The sequence below is a fragment of the Narcine bancroftii genome, chromosome 11, assembly GCF_036971445.1.
Source record: "Narcine bancroftii isolate sNarBan1 chromosome 11, sNarBan1.hap1, whole genome shotgun sequence".
NCBI lineage: Eukaryota > Metazoa > Chordata > Chondrichthyes > Torpediniformes > Narcinidae > Narcine > Narcine bancroftii.
The window spans coordinates 90,436,813-90,457,498 of record NC_091479.1 but is presented as its reverse complement, the minus strand read 5'-3'; the positions used below and the strand labels follow the sequence as shown (position 1 = coordinate 90,457,498).

General features: G+C 38.6%; 1 protein-coding gene across 6 annotated transcripts in view; it reads left to right on the top strand.

Annotated features, from left to right (window-relative positions):
• Positions 1-7,597, top strand: part of msrb3 (methionine sulfoxide reductase B3) — a 100,923-nt gene extending 93,326 nt beyond the window's left edge. For 3 of the 6 annotated variants that reach the window (XM_069904010.1, XM_069904005.1, XM_069904011.1), the window contains 2 exons: positions 1,072-1,169; positions 2,705-3,473. In XM_069904010.1, the coding sequence (XP_069760111.1) occupies positions 1,072-1,169; positions 2,705-2,860 (254 nt within the window). In that variant the 3' untranslated portion in view covers positions 2,861-3,473. Of the gene's footprint in view, positions 1-1,071; positions 1,170-2,704; positions 3,474-3,596; positions 3,786-6,325 lie in introns of those variants that run through there. The other 3 variants (XM_069904008.1, XM_069904007.1, XM_069904009.1) reach the window with 3 other exon arrangements.
• The last annotated feature ends 13,089 nt before the right edge of the window (positions 7,598-20,686 follow it).

Here is a 20,686-nt window from a genome sequence, read left to right as displayed (position 1 = left end):
GAAAACTTCTTTAAGGTGCCTCTATCTAAACCTGTTCTCCAAATTTTCCAAAATGTTTTTCCCATGAGGATAGTTGCAAAATACTTCTTTAATTTCCCTACCAATGCTATAATCTCACATATAATTTCTCCCATCTCAGGATCTAAACGATCTATATTAATCTTCCATTTTACATATCTTTAGAGATTTTACAAGGCATTTTTATGTTTCCTTGTCCAATACCTTTAATATATTCTACATGTCCTTTCCTTATCATTTTTTCTGGATGCTCGTTTGCTGAATTCTGAAATGCTCCCAATCTTCAAACCAGGTGTTCTATTTTGGCAACCTTATGAGCTATTTTCCTTTCATCTAATTCTCTTCTTGATTTTTATTAGCCTCACTTTTTGTGTTTTATTCCTTAAGGGAAAAAAAATGTATTTAGTTAAATGTTAGCTATTATTTATCGGCCGTCACAATTTTTCACGTAATTTCCCGACTCCCACAGAGAACTCGTGTTTCATATCTTTGAAGTTTACTTTGTTAGATACTTGGGTTGGTTTCATTTTGAACAAAATCATTTTTGATCTTAACATATGTTATGACCATTCTTCGTTAAAAGGATAATTAATTAACATTTACTTATCACACACCATTGAATCTAAATTATTTATTCCCCTGCTGATTCTCAACCACAAATCTATTGAACCATAGACTATTTAAAATTTTTAATTTAGAGATATAGCACAGTAACAGTGCCTTCTGGCCCACGAACCTGTGCTGCCCCAAATACACCAATTAACCTCCAAACCCCAAACATTTTTGAGGGTGGAAGGAAACCAGAACATCCAGAGGAAACCCACGTCGTCATGGGGAGAATGTACAAACCCTTTACGGACTGTGCTGGGTTCGAACCCATTGTTTCTATCAATCATTTTGGAATGAAATTACATGTAACTTTCATTATTGTCAGAAACAAACACAGCAAGTAAGTCTTTGCATTAGATATTTTTCAAAGAATCCAGTCTTTTACAAGAATATTGGTTGTGTGAGCATAAACAAAGTGTCAATAATACATTTATTACCACGCAGGTTGGCCATCCTTCTACGATGTGCTGGATTCTGATGCAATAACACTTGTAGATGACTTTTCTCATGGCATGCACAGGATTGAGATAAGCTGCACCAATGTAAGTATGTTAATGCTATCATTGGAACTAATGTCACTGAATGATATTGAATGATATTTTGAAACTATTTAATTTATATGACATTTTCAATTAAACTTAACTAGGAATTTAACATTGGTTGCTATACTGCAAACAATATATGTACAGTATTTGGAATTTATTGGGAAAACAGGTACTCTCGTTAACTTTGTTCCTGTGTAGCAACCATCATTTTGGTGGATCAGCAGAAGGAAATGCTAAAAACAAATCTGAATGCTTCATAGTCTATCCAATGAAAATAAGAAAATCCCCAATCAGGCTTCTTGATTATGCTCATTTGCTCTCTGTGAAGCTGAAGGCAAAGGAAATCAAATCTGGCCTCAGTCACTCTGGTTTAAGGAAGTTTAAATAAAGTTAATTCTTGATGAGCGGCAATACATACTCACAGCTCAGCTGTGAGTTTTGAGTTTGGAATTTGGCCGGGGTTGTATTGCTGCAGTACAACCTTTTTTAAAATGTTTAATGTTACTGTTTTGAATGTGTCCACTTGGTGAACTTGACTCTTTATGCAACTGCGCCCCAGCGAGAGCTCAATATTGCAGGACTGAGAGGAGAAATTAAAAAGAACAAAGAACACAAATAACAACTTTTCTGACAAAGAAATGTAAAAGTCTTTGTTCAATTCTTCATAAATTTTCTAATTCAACAATAAATTACAATTTAAAAATACAAATGTTTAATTTATGTAATGTATATATTTAATAAAATATGACACAATAAATAGATGTTTGAAAATGTTCCCATACTGTAACATTTGATTTCAAATATTAATGAGAATCAATGACCAGAATGTTAAAGCTAGAATATAGTAGGATCTTTGTGTCCTTGACAGCAACAGGAGGATTTCACCCAGCAAGCAGCTGATGGTACAACTGACAGGGCCACAGTGGCATAAAACAGTTTTAACAACACAGTGCCATTGTCCATCACCAATACACAGTCTGATCTCGGCATGTAGCGTTCTTGTGATGGCTTGACACAGTGATCACAGGAAGGCTGGTGGTAAAGGAAATCAGATATGGCCTCAGTCACTCTGGTTTAAGGAAGCTTAAATAAAAGTTAATTCCTGATGTCCAACAATCCTTACAGCTCAGTTTGGAATTTGGTACAAAACTAGAAGTCTTTAGAAAGGCAATTTTTATTGTTTACAGTTTCCACTTAATTTGGTTCAAAACATTCCTGTTGAATCAGTTTATAATCTCAGGTATAAAATAATAAATTATCTTTAAAATCTTTTGAAATAGTTAACGGCTGCCTGGTTGATTTAATGAAGCATAATTAATATTTCCGAATCTGCATCACTTTATCAAGTTGCTGGAAGAGTACTTTTTAACCACAATAAATAGCTGCTATTAAAGGGTGAAAGGTTAGATCTGAAGGAATATTTAGATGTTATCTAGCTTTACTGCCTTGTGATGAATGATGTAGACTATAACAGCAATCTAAAATATCCATTTTGTTACAAGAAAGCAATTACTTTTGCTATTTTATTTCAGTGCGGTGCACATCTGGGACATGTCTTTGATGATGGGCCCTGTCCAACTGGTAAACGGTATTGTATAAACTCTGCCTCATTATCCTTTATACCCACGGGCCAGAGCTCAACTGATGAAGGCAACAATCCTGCCCCATCTGGCAAGACTGAACTTTAGGCTACAGAGGACTGATGAATGGGGTTATTACTTCACAACTCTGTGCTCCAGCGACAAACATCTTTGTGCATTTAAAGTAATAAAGTAACAAGTTATTTAAGCACACACAAGTAAAGCTTTTCTGCACAAAACAATGAACTTACTTAACATGGATAAGAGTATCCTTGTAATCTTACTTTCTCATAGGATGTAGATTGTAACGGAGCAAGTCAATGTGGTTGGGTTTTGTAAACTCTGGGAGTTCTACCATGGAGCCTAGAAAATCCATTGTATGCTCCAAGAGTAGTATTAGCATGGCACGGGGTAGTCAGGAAAAGCCAGGTACTGTATTAGCAGTTTCCTCACAATGTAATTTGGAGACTGCCAGGAATGCCTGACAATGAAATGCAATAGCAAGAGAAAGAGAAGTTCAAGCACAGGTCATAATGACCTGAACACAGAGAGAAAAGAAATCAGGATAGCTGCAGCATGTTTGAAGTCTAAGTATTCTGCACTACTTTTAAAGTTATTGTATTTTAATGAAATGGACATATAAATGATATATTTCCTTTATCTTTCACTCAGAACTTGTTTGTAAAAATACAGTTGCCTAATTAAAGAAAGGCCGATCTAGGTCCGATGTGCTGTCTGTGAATCTTGTTGGCTGACCATAGGTCATTGGCGAACAGCTGGTGTATGTCAGGAGCAGGCTCAGTATACCTGGTCCCATTGCTGACAGTTTGCATTTTGTATATAGTACTTCCAGCACTTCATCTCAAGCAGTCTCCTGAAGCAGAGGTCAGAGCAGTGGAGGATGCTCAGATTCCCTGCGCACACTCATTCCTCGGAAAATATTTGAGGGGATTGAAATCTAATCAAGAGGAGGCAGTCATTTATAGAAAGATTCAACCTTCACCTTTTCAAATTCCATCCTTTGCATATGTTTGTGAGTACAATACATAAGATCTAATCAATAGATATGCATATGGGAGGATGGGACTATTTGCAAAGGAATATAAGAACATTTGAAGATCTTCACGAAGGATTTGTCATCAAGTAATTTAAAGATACTTGTGGAATGCTACAAAGGATCGGACTAAAAATAAACTTATGTATTAGCTTATTACTGAAGTTAACTTAGTTTCCTAGATCATCGGATAGAAAAATTGATGAACTGCATTCCAGAGTTTTGCCAATTTAAGATGAAGGAAGTTCGTCTTTACATTCTTTGATTTCTTAAATTGGTAGGTGTCATAAATGATAGCATATCTGATCAGATATTCATGCAAAACTTTGAAGGCCAATTTAAATAAAGTATTTGAGAAACACTCCTGTCTGCTCACAACCTCCCATTTAATGTATCCTGATAACAAATACATCCCAGCTTTAAAAAAAAAGAAAATATTACCCATATCTTTGATCTACACTTGGAAATTATTCTCTTTAGTCATGTATGAGTGTCTGGCTGGATGTTTTAGCATTGTCAATTATCCACCAAAGAGAGCAATGTGTTTGATGTGCATAGTGCCCTTTGCATGTCTTTGCTACTCATCCTTAATGATCATGCATGCCATTTGTCAATGGAACAAAGTTTGCAGGTACTTCAATTCTGCTCAGCAGCCAATTCTTGGTATTGCCAAGGCCTTTCAGCATCCAAAGTTCCTGGTTACGTTAGCTGAACAAACATGCATAAATCTTTTTAAAAATTATTGTTACCAGATTATTTTAATGGAGATTTATTCCTTTTCTCCCATAAGTGTAGTGGCAACATTTCAGCCTTGCATGCTCTCACATATAAAGCCAAAAATGGGAAAAGGGAAAGGAATCTAACTGATCAACACATTTTTGAACATCAATGACAATTGAGTGCAATTAAAGCTCTAGGATGGAATGTTTTGCACTCTACTTGAAAGAAGAGAGCGGCCACTTCCACCATGGATGTACCATGCCCTTAGCAACAAGCCTGCATTTTAATTTGCCGCCTTTCAACTGAAGTGTTTTCCTCTGACTCCACAGTGACACTGAGCTAGTGCCAACCTGCCCGTGCAATGGCTTATTTTGTTTGCCATCCTCAAGGCCCTCCCAATTTTGCAAAAGGAACATGCTAGGCATCCACATTGGATTTGTGGAAGTTTGACCCAATGGCCAATTTGGATCCTGAAGCTTAATATCATTGTCTGTTTATGGTATGAAACCAATTTCTGTAAGTTATGGGGAGGACTGCTTTTACACATGCTTGGTCACCAACATAATTAAAGCTCTAGCTTCATTTTATAGGAGCCCTCCCTTGGGCTGCTGGGATATATGTCTGTTTAAGGCAATATATCTATTAATTTAATTAAGTCCTCCAGTATCATTAGGCTTCTGTTTGCAATTTTCAGTGACACGTAGCTGGAAGGTGCTTAACCTTTGTTTCCTGGCTTTCTGACCACATAGCTGTGTCAAAAATGGCCCACCAAAGCAATAGCCGAGAATGTAGATGGTTGCAATGTAAACTGTTGCTGAGTTTAGGGGAAGCGTGATGAGCACATGGGGAGGAAATGAAGAGAGGGATATTGGTCAAGATGGTCAGGAATAATTAGAAGGGGAATATGGATGTCAATTAGAAACACAAGGAGAGAGTGCTCGGGTCAAATAGTATGTCACTATTTCCCTGCAAATATCCGGGTTATATTTCTGTGAAGCCAATAATTTTGCTGCATTTTAACGCAATTATCAGGAGAAAAGGAAAGATGATAAATGGCATAATACATTTTCTGTTGTGTGTAGAAATACTGTGTGGGGGCTGATCCCCATTCATGCACACTCTGAGGGTCTCTCTGTGAACCTGCACAATAATAATGCATAGTCAGAAAATACAGTAAAACCCCTGTTATCCAGATTTCAAGCAACTGGCAACCTCAAGTAACCGGCAAAAAAAAACAAAACGAGGAAAATAAATAATTAGAATGAATAAGAATAAATAAAAATTTAAATAAAAGTTTATAATTGTGAAAGTAAATGTTCTCTAAAGTAACACATGAACCTTTGGTGAAGATGAGAACAAATATTCAGCCAGCGGAGGGCCTCGGTCGTGCTTTGCTTGTAGCAGCTGTTTGAATAAATTTGTGTTTGAATAAAATGATGTCGCCCAGGCTGAAGAGCTGGTTGATGCTGCTTGCCGTTGGGGTGACTCTCTTAAACTGTCTCCTTATTCCTGCTTAGTAAGAGTCTTTATCTTTATTAGTATATTATTAAGTATATTAGTGAGGCTTCATCTGTAAATTTGGGGGAGGAGGGTTAATTATGATGTTATTGTTCATCCTTCGGGCGGCTCCATGGAGGGGGAGGAATCTGCAGATGCAGTATCGATTAAATGTTTTCAAACAATGTGACTGAAAATAAAGTATAATACTTCAAGGTTCATGTGTTAATGCAAGTGAAGTTTGTTTAGTGTAAATACCGTATAGTATTTTTTGTCTTTTAAACTGCTTTTTCTTGATGCAGGTGTATTAGTTAGGGATTATATGAGTGAGGCTCAAGCTACCGGAAAACTTTCCAATTCCTAGTGTATTAGGGCAACACCTTCCACCTCATCTTACCCTTGACTACTACTCTCCATGTTCAAGCACCCAGACCTGAAGGCGCTGGAAATTCCCAATCATGCTGGCTGGAAAAATACCTCCTCTACAAGCATGTTACAAGACTTCTGTTCGATAATGCGACCCTGGTGCAAGTTCTTTTTTAAATCCATGGAAAAGGGTGGCAGGATCTCTTCTGTAAATAGAGATGGAATTTCAAAAATTAATTTACACCACTGTTGCATCCTTGCAGATCAACGGCCGATTAACATACACCACTTTGAGATGAGGGAGGAACCCAGAGCATTGGGAGGAAACCCTTGTGGTCAGAAGGAGAATTTGCCACAGGGAGACAAACCATTGAATCTTGCTTGATCTAGGTGCTTTATATGAATGAAGAGATGTTCAAAAAAAGAGAAAAATAACAAAAATAATTGATGGAAAGGCCATCGACCTAAAAATGCAACTCTCTGCATGAATGATGCATCCTACTGATAGTTTCTTTTTTTTTAATTTTAGGTTTCCAGCCTGTTTTGTTTTACTTCATAATTTGAGTACAGTATTTGTATAAAATTGAAACCATATGTAATGCCTAGGAGAAAGAGGTATTGTGGAGTAACTTAATGTGGTGAGCTGAGGAAGCAGCAAGCAAGAACCAAACTCCAAAGACTGTACAACAGGCTTTATTCAAATAAAAGTCTGAACACCAGTGGCTCCCATGTGACTGGCTCAGGAGGGGCCTGCTCAGGCCTGTGTTCAGGTCGGCTGATTGACAGCCGGCCAGGTGGAGTCAGCCCCTGAGGTGGTCTTCCTGCAGGTACAGAGATCTCCCCCTGCAGTAGGCTGGTGGTCAGACCACCACACTTAAATGTCTATTTCTAATATGTACCTCAAAAATGAGATCATTTTGTAAGCATCAGGATTCAATGTTATCTGACAGGAAATATTTTTTTCTAATTGGCAAGATGCATTAAGTAGCACTACTGTCACTTGAGTTTCCATTCTAAATGATTTACCTGGGCTATTTGAGAAGAAGAAGAACTTTGAAAGAGATTATTCCTCCAGCATTTTTGTGCATTCCTCCTTAATGTTCTTGGATTAATTTTGACCTACATATTGTTGCAGTGTTGATCTTTTGTGCTTGAATGTATAAATTAGACACTGTTTGTTTAAATAAAGGAATATTTGCTTGTAGAAACCTTTCCAAGTGCCACAAGAAATAATGCAAAGGAAGTTTCTGGATATAGAGCTGAAGAAACAAATCAGAATGACATTACCATCATTATTTTTTTTTAAATCTCTTGAAGCAGCCCCTCTCTTTCCGACACTGGATCCTTGTTCTGTTCTTATACAAATCATATAAATTACATCTGATCAATAGAAATGTTGGAATTTGAAAATTTGAATTTTAGTCCCATGGGTAGAAGTAAGGCCAACTTAAGTCAAAGTCATGAGAACTTCTTTTGGCTTAAACTTTTTAAAATATTTGTTTTTGTTTGGGATTGGCTTACAGATGCTCACAGATCTCTTTACCTAATTTCTTCTCCCCCCCCCCTCCCCACAGAAAGTACTTCTTATTCCCAGAGTTGTTCCAAACAAACTACTGATTTGTTTTATTATAATTTAATGTTTAATTTATTTTAAATTGCCTCTTAAATGCTGGGATCATTTCTGCAAGCGCTGATTCCATTAACTGGGTCTTCATTTTGTTCATACCCAGATGAAGGGCTCAAGTCTAAAACATTTTGGTTATGTATCTTTATCCTTGCTATATAAAGTACAGTTTCTCCAGCATTGTTCTCCCGATGTCTGCAGACTTTCGTAATTTACTCGGGTAAGGATTGGGCTCAGATATGGAATATCCCATCATGACTCACTGTCAAATTAAAAATAGCCATTTCGCTGAGGTCATTTTGCTCCCCTGCTCCTTTGGAAATGTGTCTTTACAGGTCAAAGGGCCATACGACATGGAAGCATGTCCTTCAGCCCACTGCAGCGATATCAAGCATCCAACCTACGCTAATTCCTTTTTACTTTTTCCACATTCCATCAGCTCAGATTGCAACTGCAAAGTATAGATAATTTTCAATGGCTAATTAATATGTCAAAGCACATCTTTTGAGATGAAGGCGGAACCCGGTTCAGTGTGAGAAATCCTTCGTGGTCACAGGGAGAGTTTATTAAAAAAAAATTTTAATAGGTCCTTTCAGCCCATGAACCCATGCTGCCCAATTGACCTCCAACCCCGGCACATTTTGACTGATGGCAGGAAACCATAGCAGACACGGGTTGGGGTGGGGTGTAGGAACGTACAGACTCCTTACAGATAGTGCCGGGTTCGAACCCTCGTCACTGGTGCTGTAATAGCATGGCACTAACCGCTACACTAATCGTGTTATACAAACTCCACACAGACAACAGCCAGCATCAGGATTGCTGGAACCGGGGGTAGTGGCTCCACCCGCTGGGTCACTAAAATGCGTAAGGGCATTCATGAGAGGGAAATAGAGATAACGGGGTATAAAAAGGATATGAGCAGAAACAGGATCATATCTGCTAAATTGCATCTCAAACCCAATGCCGCGCTTCAACGAACTGTCTGGCTATTGAACTGGATGTTGCCTTCGGCTGATCCCCATACAGGCCTCATGTTTCAAAGGTGGGATTTGGGTCACTGATTTATTGAGAACAATCAAGGTGATTTTTCCTTTTATTTCAACACTATGTGGTGCCCAGATGAGGTTTAAGACCAACTGAGAAAGCAGGAGTTCGAATCCCACAAAGATCTGGATTCAAGCCTAGTTTCTGTGGATCACATTCAATGGTGAATTTTGCCAAAGTTTCAAGGGCCCAGATAATAAAAGCTTCCGGATTTGCTGCTCTACTTCATAAGCTGGGTGAATTTATATTTCAATGTATATTTTGCTTTCTAACCCAAACTCCCTTGTGTCCTACTCCCCTCTTGAAAGGACTTGATTCGTCCTTGGTGGTTAGCTTTGCAAGTATCACCCGGTCAGCACAATGTCTCAACAGAATATTCAACTGCAGCAGGTCTCACTGCTGAAGGTAATCCTGTAATCATTCACACATGCAGTTTCTCAGCAGAAATTACTGCATAGCAATCAAGAGTGAAAACCCTGGCAGATTGTTAAAGCAATTGCAGTATATTTATCATTTCCTGATCTTAGGTTGATCAATCTTTGCACCTTCCCAATACAAAAACCTCATCCACATGCCACCCTGATTAGTTATCAAGAAACTTCCCTCATAAGTCTGTCAATTAATTCATTGAAATAAGAGCAATGCAGAACAATAGGAAACAACCACTGTTTAATATTTAATAATAAAATTGCATCAATTTCTCTTTAACATTCAAAAATGTTGAAGATACAACTGTCAAGTGCAATTTACTTTTGAAGATCTCTGTTGAAACCCAGATGGACAAAATTGCTTTGATTGGTCTTTAAGGGTTCATTATATTTAAATGTTAGTCTAAAACAGCCATTCAATACAATTAATTTCTGTAAAAACTAACCGTGACAAAAATGGAAACATCTGCCAGGATGAAGCAGTTATCTCGTCCCATCATTAACTGTTCATAGGTAATATAATACCTCAACTGATAGCTCAAATAAGATGTGATTATATGGCAAATATGCCACAATTTAAAGGGGAGTTAACTTGCTTGAAATATAAGATCCTGAGAGGCCGTGACAGGGTGGATGTGGAGAGGTGTTTCCTCATGAGAGGGAATCCAGAACCCATCATTGTTTAAAAATAAGAGGTTACCCATTTAAAGCAGGTGAGGTGATTTTATTTCTCACAGAGGATCATGAGTCTTTCAATCTCCTTGAAAGAGTGATGAATGCAGACTGAATATTTTATAAAGCAAGAGGTAAATAGATATTTGATGAGTGGGGAGGGGAGAAACATTCGGGTCATGAGGAATGCTTGGTTGAGGTCATAATCAGATCAGCTGTTATTGAATAGTAGAGCAGGCTTCAGGAATCAAGTGGTCTCCTGCTGACCCTAATTCATATATTTGTATGCCTCCCTTTCATGGAGGTCTTGAACCAATGAAATGTTGCTGTAGTTGTAAGGTAGCTAATTTGCACTTGACAAGCTCCTATGAAATATATATATATTTTTTAAATTTAGACATACAGCACGGTAACAAGCCATTTTGGCCCATGAGTCCATGATGCCCAATTTACACCCAATTAACCTACACCCCCATACATTTCGATCAGTGGGAGGAAACCAGAGCCCTCGGGGAAAACACAGACCGGCATGGGGAGAGCATACACACTGCTTACAGTCAGTGTGGGATTTGAACCCTGGTCTGATCACTGGCGCTGTAAAGGCATTGCACTAACCGCTACGCCAACCGTGCTGCCCGTATAGAAACCTGAAATGAAATAGAAGTTGCTGGAAACACTCAGTGGGTCAGGTGCTTGAACGTTTCTTGATCTGAAATGTTAACCCATTCGCTTTCCACAGTTGCTGCCCGCTCTACTGAGCATTTCCAGTATTTTCTGTTAAATTCCCGAGATAATCTGATTTGTAGTGTTAAGGAAGTGATAACTTGAGTGGAGACACCTCTGATCATTTATATCTAGCTGAGAGAGGAGATTGGGGCTTCAGTTAACTTCACCTGAATAATGGCACCTCCAAGAGGTTGGTGCAATGATATGACGGCGACCCGGTTCAAATCCAGCGCTTATACATTTATCCTGTGTTTGTGTGGGTTTCCTCTCAACCTCCAAAAATGTACATAGGTTCATTGGTGTATTTAGGTGGCACTGGCTTGTAGGCCAGAAGGGTCTGTTACCCTGCTGTTTTGCTAACAAAAATTAAAATTAGAATGCAGCACACCCTCAGAAGTGTTGGCCTAAATTTTTCAGATCAAGTTGTTGGAGTGGAATCAATCAAAAGCAAGAATGCTATCAATTCAATGATAACTTACTCTGTCCAATCTGATTCAGAATTAAAATGTAACCCTCAATTCTGAAGCTTGTCAGCTGATGAACTTTTAGCACCACCCCCCCCCCCCCCCCCCACCATCCCCCCGGTCACCTTTCCTTACCTCTTATGTTTTTTTAAGCAGTCGCTGCATTCCAGGAAATTAGTGCCATTTTCCCAAAATGCATGCTGTGTAAAAAGCCATTCCCATTCCAGCATTTTACCTCCATCCTCAACATCGATTGGAGCGCTTACACCCCTAACGTCGAAGTACTCGAGATGGCAGAGGTCGACAGCATCGAGTCCACGCTGCTGAAGATCCAGCTGCGCTGGATGGGTCACGTCTCCAGAATGGAGGACCATCGCCTTCCCAAGATCGTGTTCTATGGCGAGCTCTCCACTGGCCACTGTGACGGAGGTGCACCAAAGAAGAGGTACAAGGACTGCCTAAAGAAATCTCTTGGTGCCTGCCACATTGACCACCGCCAGTGGGCTGATATCGCCTCAAACCGTGCATCTTGGCGCCTCACAGTTTGGCGGGCAGCAACCTCCTTTGAAGAAGACCGCAGAGCCCACCTCACTGACAAAAGGCAAAGGAGGAAAAACCCAACACCCAACCCCAACCAACCAATTTTCCCTTGCAACCGCTGCAATCGTGTCTGCCTGTCCCGCATCGGACTTGTCAGCCACAAACGAGCCTGCAGCTGACGTGGACTTTTTACCCCCTCCATAAATCTTCGTCCGCGAAGCCAAGCCAAAGAATTTTACCTCCTGGACCCCTTATCAATTTCCTGGAACATCTGCAGTCTGAAGTGAACTGCAGGCATTCTGTGAACAACAGGCTAATGAATAGGATGCCACCACTGTGGGATTGCAAGTCCCGTCCCTTTATTTACCGCACTTCCAGTATGCTGTCTAACCTCATGTAAAGAAATGGACATTTGGAGTTTTGGTCGCTCATGTGTGAATGACAAATCCCAAGATGTCAGACATTCTTCAGACTGGTAAAGTTGTGCAAAGGCTATCGAAAAAACCTGCCCGTCTCTCCATTCTGTCTCCTTTCCCGCAAATATGATAAATTCTTACCTAGACCCTTATCATATCTAATTAACAGCTTTTGTTGGTCTGGATTCCTTCCCCATTGTTTGAAGTCTGAGACTTTCTGATATATCCTGCTTCCATCTTATTCTACTTTTTTTCCTTGAAGAAGGGCTCAGACCTGAAATATTGGCATTATATCATTGTCTCCTTTAGATGCTGCAAAGACCGGCTGAGTTCGTCCAGCATTTCAATCACAGCATCTGCAGATTTTCGTGTTTCACTCACTTGGTCCCATGTTTGTTCGATCGTCTGGAGTAAGTAAAGGGAGCGATGGAGTGCTGTAAATTTAACTCATAATCCTGAGGCGGAGAAGAGTGAAATTAAGCCACGGATTTTCCTGATAAATATGATGATGGACTTGGATGTACAGACACAAAGTGCCAATGAAACCATATTTAAATAAATCTTTCATTTCAAATTAAATCTCTAATTTGTCGTCATTCTATTAATTAAACAGAAAATCTGTCATTGTCTTGTACAGGTACACAATCCTTTATCCGGAACCCTTGGGGGACAGTGTGTTTCGACCCACCTGAATTGTGCTGCCGCATCCACCCCACCCCCTTCCAGTCGTGATGCCGTCTCCCCCATCCCTCGCTCGCCCAACTCGCGCTACCGGTCTCCCCCTCTCGCTCGCCCGATTCACGGAGTTGTCTCTTTCCCCACTTGCCGGATTTTAGATGTCCGGATAAAGGATTGTGTACCTGTATGTGTAACATTAACTCTCACCACTTGCCTGTATGCTTTAATTATTTTGTGTAATGTTCTTCGGTGTTTTTTAAAATGTTTTTTTTAACTAAATATTCTCCTTAGGAGAGTTGGCTGAAAGAGGGGGGGGGGGGTTCTTTTTTATTTCTCTTTTTCTTTTTTTTCTCTTTTTCTTTTTCTTTTTTTTTCTCTTTTTCTTTTTCTTTTTTTTTTATATTTATAAAATATATCGTTCATGTTTAAGTTTATTGTTATGTATGTTACTTATTATCTGTATTTTGAATGAATAAATAAAGTTTAAAAAAAACTAAATATTTATTTATCCTGTTTATATTCTACAGACCACTGCAAGGAAGAACCTTTTAATCAGAGGTCAACCAGATTTGCATTCTTATATTTAAATATTGACGTATCAGCTTTAGGAGAATATCTTGCCCATAATCAATGTTATCTAGGCATCAAGTGTTGGATCACATCCCCAGCCAATATCTGCAGCAACAGGAAGGACAATGTTTTCTGTTAATTTAGGTCAACAAGGAACAAAAAGAGGCGAAATGCTGTTACAGTGTTAGTGACCTGGATTTGAATCCAGCGCTGTCTGTAAGGATTTGTACATCCTCCCTGTGTTGTGTGGGTTTCCCTCCTGGTGCTCCAGTTTCCTCCCACCCTTCAAAACATAACAGGGTTGTAGGTCAATTGGGTGTAATTAGGTGGCATGGGCCCATGGGCTGAAAGGGCCTGTTACTGTGCTTGTATCACAGAGTAGCCATTCCTCACCAATTCTAAAGATAGAATTGATTAAAACCATGATGATAATAATCTGGAATTAGGCATAAACTTGATGGGTGCAGTGGTTTAGGTGAGATTGAGATGTCGGGACAGAATGAGGGACTTTTCCTGGAATGGTCAGTCTGTTCTTGCAAATGCTTATTCCATGTGTGAATGTGACCTGCTTTTTGATCTGATGACATAGAATCTAAAGCCATGCCATTAAAAGCTACTAGGTTTTCTCCAAAAGTAGTGAATATCTAAACACTCTAGTTAAAGTCAAGATTTCCTTATATTCTGCTAAAAATTACAGTACATTTAAGTGTTGCTTAATGTCAGGAATCTTCCCAGTTTAGCTTGAAATAAATAAATGGCTCTGCAACTCAAATTGATAGTGTTAACTCTTTCTATGCGATGGAATTCCTAGAAGTTAATTTCTCTATTTCTTTAAGGAAAGTTTTATTTTTAAAGAACTTTGTTTTAATCAGACAAATGGAATGCCAAGTACTTTATTAAATTAAAATGTTTGATATTTTTTTTTCTTGAAGTTGTACAAAAAATGTAAACTTGACCCTCGAGAGGTTAAAGTTCCCTGTACCTTTTAGTAAGCAATTCATCGCCCATAATCTGTATCCATGCCACTTTGAAGATTTAGATTGTTTAACAATTGAAAAGAAAGCACACCCTTGTAACAAAGTACATGCTCTCCTTCATGTGTGGTCTGTGTGCCAATGGTTTATTTGTGGTTGTTTGTTTTCCACCTGGAAGTGATTTCTGTGACATCACATGACCTCGGGTCACTTGGGGTTAGAAGCATCGCCACCACTTTAAACTTATTAATTTTCAGTACTTTTGGTTCTCAACCACATTAACCTGTGATACAAACCAGATATATGGTTCATGAGCCACCAGTTTTTTTTCTATAAAAAATAAACAAACTTCAATACATGGGGAGCTCAGTAAACTACAAATCCTTCACACTGTGGCCTGTGTTCTCTCTGACATCATTCATTGCTTTGATCATCAATGAACCACAGTTTGTCATTGTCCTGTGCAAGGGTTTCTTGTAGAAAAATATTAGCAACATCGAAACTAAAAAGAACAAAAATTAGTTTAAATCACCTTCTTGTTCTTCTGATTGGGTGGGGGGGGGGTGTGGTGGTGGTGCGTAAGGCTGAATTTTTAATGTTCATTTCATTTTGCGCCTCTAGTCATTATTTGCAATAGATGGAGTGGGATTGTATCAGATCCTGTTAAGCCTTTCTTCCTGTGAGAAATTAGTGATAAAATGTAACTTACTGTTGGGGTATTTATGTTTCAAATATGACTGGAACCTTTTAAAGTGACCAATTCCAAAACACTTATGTAGGTTTTAACCACTCATTATAATTTTTAACAGGGGTAACTCATACTCCGACCTGTTTCATATTATGATCCCCTATAACCAACACACTTTCTTCTCCCTCTGGTGGACAAAACTGCAGCATTCATCATGACTGGAATCAATTTCACACTGGATGACAGGTAGTTTTTGCTCATTTATGAGCTGAGGCATTGCCTCCACTCCTAGATTTTCCTTTTGGGATGGTGTAATTGACTACTGACAGAGATTTGATCAAATGGGCAACTTAAAGGCAGATTAAAATCGGTCAAGTTCAATCAAACATCATGGTTGTTTTAGAACATGGATTGACAATTAGGGACTTCAACCCTGCTCCATTGTTAGGTACATCACACAATCTTTTCTTTTTAGGTACATCACACAATCTTTTCTTTTTACTAATGTATTATTATTTCTGTGATGAATCCATCAACATTTTGAAGTGACGTAAATAACAGTTTAGGACTTTTAGGCCTGTTTGTAAAGTCATTGGTTTCAAGTCAACTACAGTGGGATTACAGTGTTAATTTGCATTCATTGACAACAGAGAATTATAATAAACATAAAATCTTATTGGACAATGGAAACACAATATGCATGTTCCGTGTTATTCTTTTAAAACTTAGTTATCCCACAATTCATTGACACTACACCAGATGATAAGAAAGTAAGTCTCTGGTGTCGCATTTGAAAAATGGATTTTGTGGCCCACTCCCTCTTAGAAGTAAACCAAGAGAAAGCTATAGTGTCAAAAATGATTTCTTCTCTTTGACATGGGCCATGAAAGTCACTAAACTATAATTTGTGGTAGTGAAAGATTGTGTCTATGGAAACGTGTTTAGGGCATTAGGCCCCATTTGTCCTTGAAAAGTAAATAATAAATAATCCAATGTTTGCCATAAGCACAAAGTACTCATTGTATATTTTCTCTTGTGTGCAAGTGATCCCACCCTATTTTATCTTTGCATTTGCAAACAAAATCAATGAACTTTTCTTCATCGTCCTTCATACTTTAAAAGGAAGTAAAGTCTTGGATGGCTAACTGACATTTGCAGTGTTTAACATCAGTTAAGCTCACATGATGGTGAACAATCTATGGTCAGAGATAATGATGATCAAATTCTCAGCCCCATTGAAAGTTTGTAGATCAGAACTTGCACCTTGTACTGACAAACTTTCATATTGCTTGATTTTTTTTTGATTGACATTTAGTGAGTTTTAAATTTATAAAATTTCACTGTTAACTCTTCCATGGCATCTTTCCATCACTCATGAACCATGCAGCTGTTCTCCAAATAACACTGATTATTTATAAGAAACTGATTTTTCACCTGATATATAACTAATGAAAAATCTAAACTGTCATGCTATGAAAACTATAGAGTTTTTTAAGGAGGTTACCAGGAAAGTTGATGTAGGAACAGCTGTGGATGTTGTCAAATGGAGTTTAATTAGGCCTTTGACAAGGTCCCACACGGGAGGTTAGTCAAGAAGATTCAGACGCTCAGTATTCATGGTGAAGTAGTGAGCTGAATTTGACAATGGCTGGATGGGGGAAGCCAGAGAGTATGGTGGATGACGGCTTCTCAGACTGAGGCCTGTGGTGTGCCTCAGGGATCAGTGCTGGGATAATTGTTGTTTGTCATCTCTATCAATGATAATTTGATAAATTGGATCAGCAAGTTTGCAGATGACACTAAGACTGGAGATGTTGTGGACAGTGAAGAAGGTTTACAAAGTTTGCAGAGGAATCTGGACCAGCTGGAAAAAGGGCTGAAAAATGGCAGATGAATTTAATGCAGACAAGTGTGAAGTGGTGCATTTTGGAAGGACAAACTAAGAAAGGACATTTATGGTAAATGGTAGGGCACTGAGGAGGATGGTAGAATGGAGGGATCTGGTAATACAGACACATAATGCCCTGAAAGTGGCATCAGAGGTAGATAGGATTGGAACGAAAGCTTTTAGCATTTTGGCCTTCATAAATCAAAGTATTAAGTATAGGAGTTAGGATGTTATGGTAAAGTTATATAAGGCATTGGTGCGGTCAAAGTTGAAGTATTGTATGCAGATTTGGTCGCCTAGCTACAGGAAAAATATCAATAAGATAGAAAGAGTGCAGAGAAGATTTACTAGGATGTTGCCTTGACTTCAGGAACTGAGTTACAGGGAAAGGTTAAACAGACTGGGACTTTATTCCCTGGAGCAAAGAAAAATGAGGGGAGATTTGACAGGGTGCAGTAAAATCCCCATTATCTGGCATTCAATCAACTAGAATCTCAAACAACCAGCAAAAAAAAAAAAAAAAGAAATAAATAAATAATGTGTTTGGAAAATAAATAAGAATAAAGTCTCAAATAAAAGCTTAAAATTGTAAAAGTAAATGTTGTTGAAGCAACACATAGCCAGCGGAGTGTCCCAGTTGCGCCCCACCCACAGCAGCTGTTTGAATAAAGTTTCACTAAAGTTGTGCTTGAATATAAGGGTATCGCCCAGGATGAAGCGTTGCTGGGGCAACTCTCCCAAAGTCTCTCCCTATCCCTGTCTTGTAAGACTATCTTTTTTAGTATTAGTCAGGCTTTATCTGTAAACCAGGAGAGGGAATTTATAATGACAGCAGCAAGGATAGCACAGTGGTAAGCACAACAGAATCAGTGACCAGGGTTCAAATTTAAAAGAAGGTGCACTGTGGGCCTCACCGAGACATTGTCATGAAGGTGACTCGGGTTGTCAGCGTAAGAAAGGTGCGCCAAGGGTCTGACTGCGACACTTGGGCCGAGGTGAGTTGGGCTGTCAGCGCGGGAAAGTACATTGAGGCCCTGATCGGGACACCAGGATGAAGAGCCAGTCGATGCTGCTGGCCGCTGAGGCAACTCTCCCAAATGTCTCCCTATCCCTGCCTAATAAAAGTCTATATCTTTATGAGTATTAGGGTATATTAGTAAGAATTGATTTCTAAACTTGGGGAGAGGGGAGGTTAATTATGATGGTGTCTTGGTTAGTGTAGCAGCTAGCGCAACACTGTTACAGCGCCAGCAGCGGGGGTTTGAATTAAAATTTTGTAAGTTAGGGGAATTACTTGATTAAAGTGAACTTTACATAATTAAAGGCTACAATGCTTTTTTTTCCTAAATTACTGCATTCTTGCACTGTCTTTTGCCTTTTAAACAGTGTATTCTTAATGCAGAAGTATTAGTTACGCATTGCAAGAGCGGGTCTCGGTCAACTGGAAAATTCACATTTCCAGCATCCGTGATCCACTTAGGTGCTGGATAATGAGGAGTTTTACTGTTTTTACAATTGTGAGGTGGATAGACAGAGTAAATGTAGATGGGCTTTTTCCACTGAGGGTAGGTGAGATACAAATCAGAGGACATGGGTTAAGAGTGAAAGGGGAAAGGTTTAGGGGGCAACATGAGGCTCAATTTTAACATTTTAAGAAGAAATTTGACAGGTACATGGATGGGAGAGGTATGGAAGGCTGTGGACTGGGTGCAGGTCAGTGGGACTGGCACAGAGTAGAAGGGCCAAAGGGGCCTGTTTCTGTGCTGCAGTGTTCTATGGTTCTAAATACTGTATGTTGTTTCATTAATTTCCAGACAGGGTTTTCCACTTTGAACATTAAAAATATTTGAATATTAAGACATTTGTCCTTTCTGAAAGCTCTGGAAACTCGTATATAATGAGCTTCCTGGGCAGACGAGGTTTTGAGGGAGCAAATTATACAAAGACCTAATCTTTCGTTAAGATTTCCATAATTGTCCTAATAGTAACATTCCATTAACAACATTTTATAAAGCCTCATGCATCAAATGATTGCAGTTTTCAAAAAATAACTGGTATTTTGTCAACATGTTTTAATATCTATGGAACAAGATTTCAATGAAAGCTTTTACATTCATCAAATGGATTCAACATTTTGATTTTCTTATGACCACAGCTCTGGAAAGAAAAGCACACGTCGAAGCACTTCTAATGGATTGGCATGTCCATTGTTATAGTACTGCAACAGATATATACGAAGTACCTTGGAAATAAATCCAAATACTGCCTTGAGAAGTGAATCAATCTGGCAGGTTTCATATTTTATGAAGAACATATCATTAATAATGTATATTGGACAAATTATGCCCTTGTAAATATTTTTGGAGATCATAAAAATAAAACCATCAAATGGATGAGAGGGGGGGTGGGGGGGTGGCTTGGGAGGAGGGGGGGGGGGAGAAAAAGTCACTGTATATGTGTGAAAAAGAAAAAGTGTATATCATGGCTAATGTGATTTATGGTGTGAAAAATAAAAAATAAAAAAAAATAAAAAAAAAAGAATGCATTCAGTTAAAATCTTTTGGGAGATCTTAAATTAAATTTGCAAATAGGACTAATTCTACCCATAGAGTAGAATCGCTCCAGGGACACCATTGCATAACTGAACCGTCAAGTATAGCTTTTTTTTTGAAAAATAAATACCAAAAACGTAAAAAGCAATGAACAGCGAGATTTCAAAGCACATTTGCTGTGTAAAAGTAACATTGTGAGGTTACCAACAATTTTTTTTAAAAACATAAAAATAGTGTAAAAGTTGACTTTGTTCAGTGAAAGGAATTAAATGCCAATGATTCCAAATGTTTGTGTGAATCTAACCCGATATTTTCTACTTGCCTTATTTTGGCAGAGTATAAAAATAAAAGTACTGTATGTACTGAGGGTTAGGGTTAGGGTTAGGGTTGTAATACATGCCTGTATTTAAATTTGATGAAGCAACTGTAATGCCACAAATCAGCAAAGTTGATATATGCCGAGCCACAAAAAAAATCAATTTTTAATCAATAATAATTGTCAGGACAATTGAGTGCTGAAAGACGTAAGGAACAACTACTGAGCATTAGGAATCATTTATGGAGTGTCAAGAAATTTGTCATGTTGCAGTTCCCATGAAGAGGGGCAGGGAATGTTACTGAAAGGGCACCATCTTAACCTGGCTGCTTCTGCAACAAACAAAGGTATTTAATGACAAGAGGGCAGCAGATTTTTTTTTTTGTGTGGCTTTGAATGAACTCACTGTGGGTGGCTTAAATTAACATAGGGTTTCAGTAGGGGGGCTATCAAACGTCAGTGCTACCAGCCCAAATCAGAGGCCTTAAAATTCCTTCTTTGTCTACCACCGCATTCCAAACAATCTGCAATGCAAATGGAATTCTATATTTTCCATCAATATTTATTTAAAGCTCAGTGCTCAGTCCATAAGCAAGAAGTGGACAAGGCTACTATAAAAGGTTGTTATTTGCAGCCTTTATCACTTTGCTCTCTGCCTGACACCAAACATCTCCTCTGTGCATAAACACATTGACAAAGCAAGTGGCTATCAGC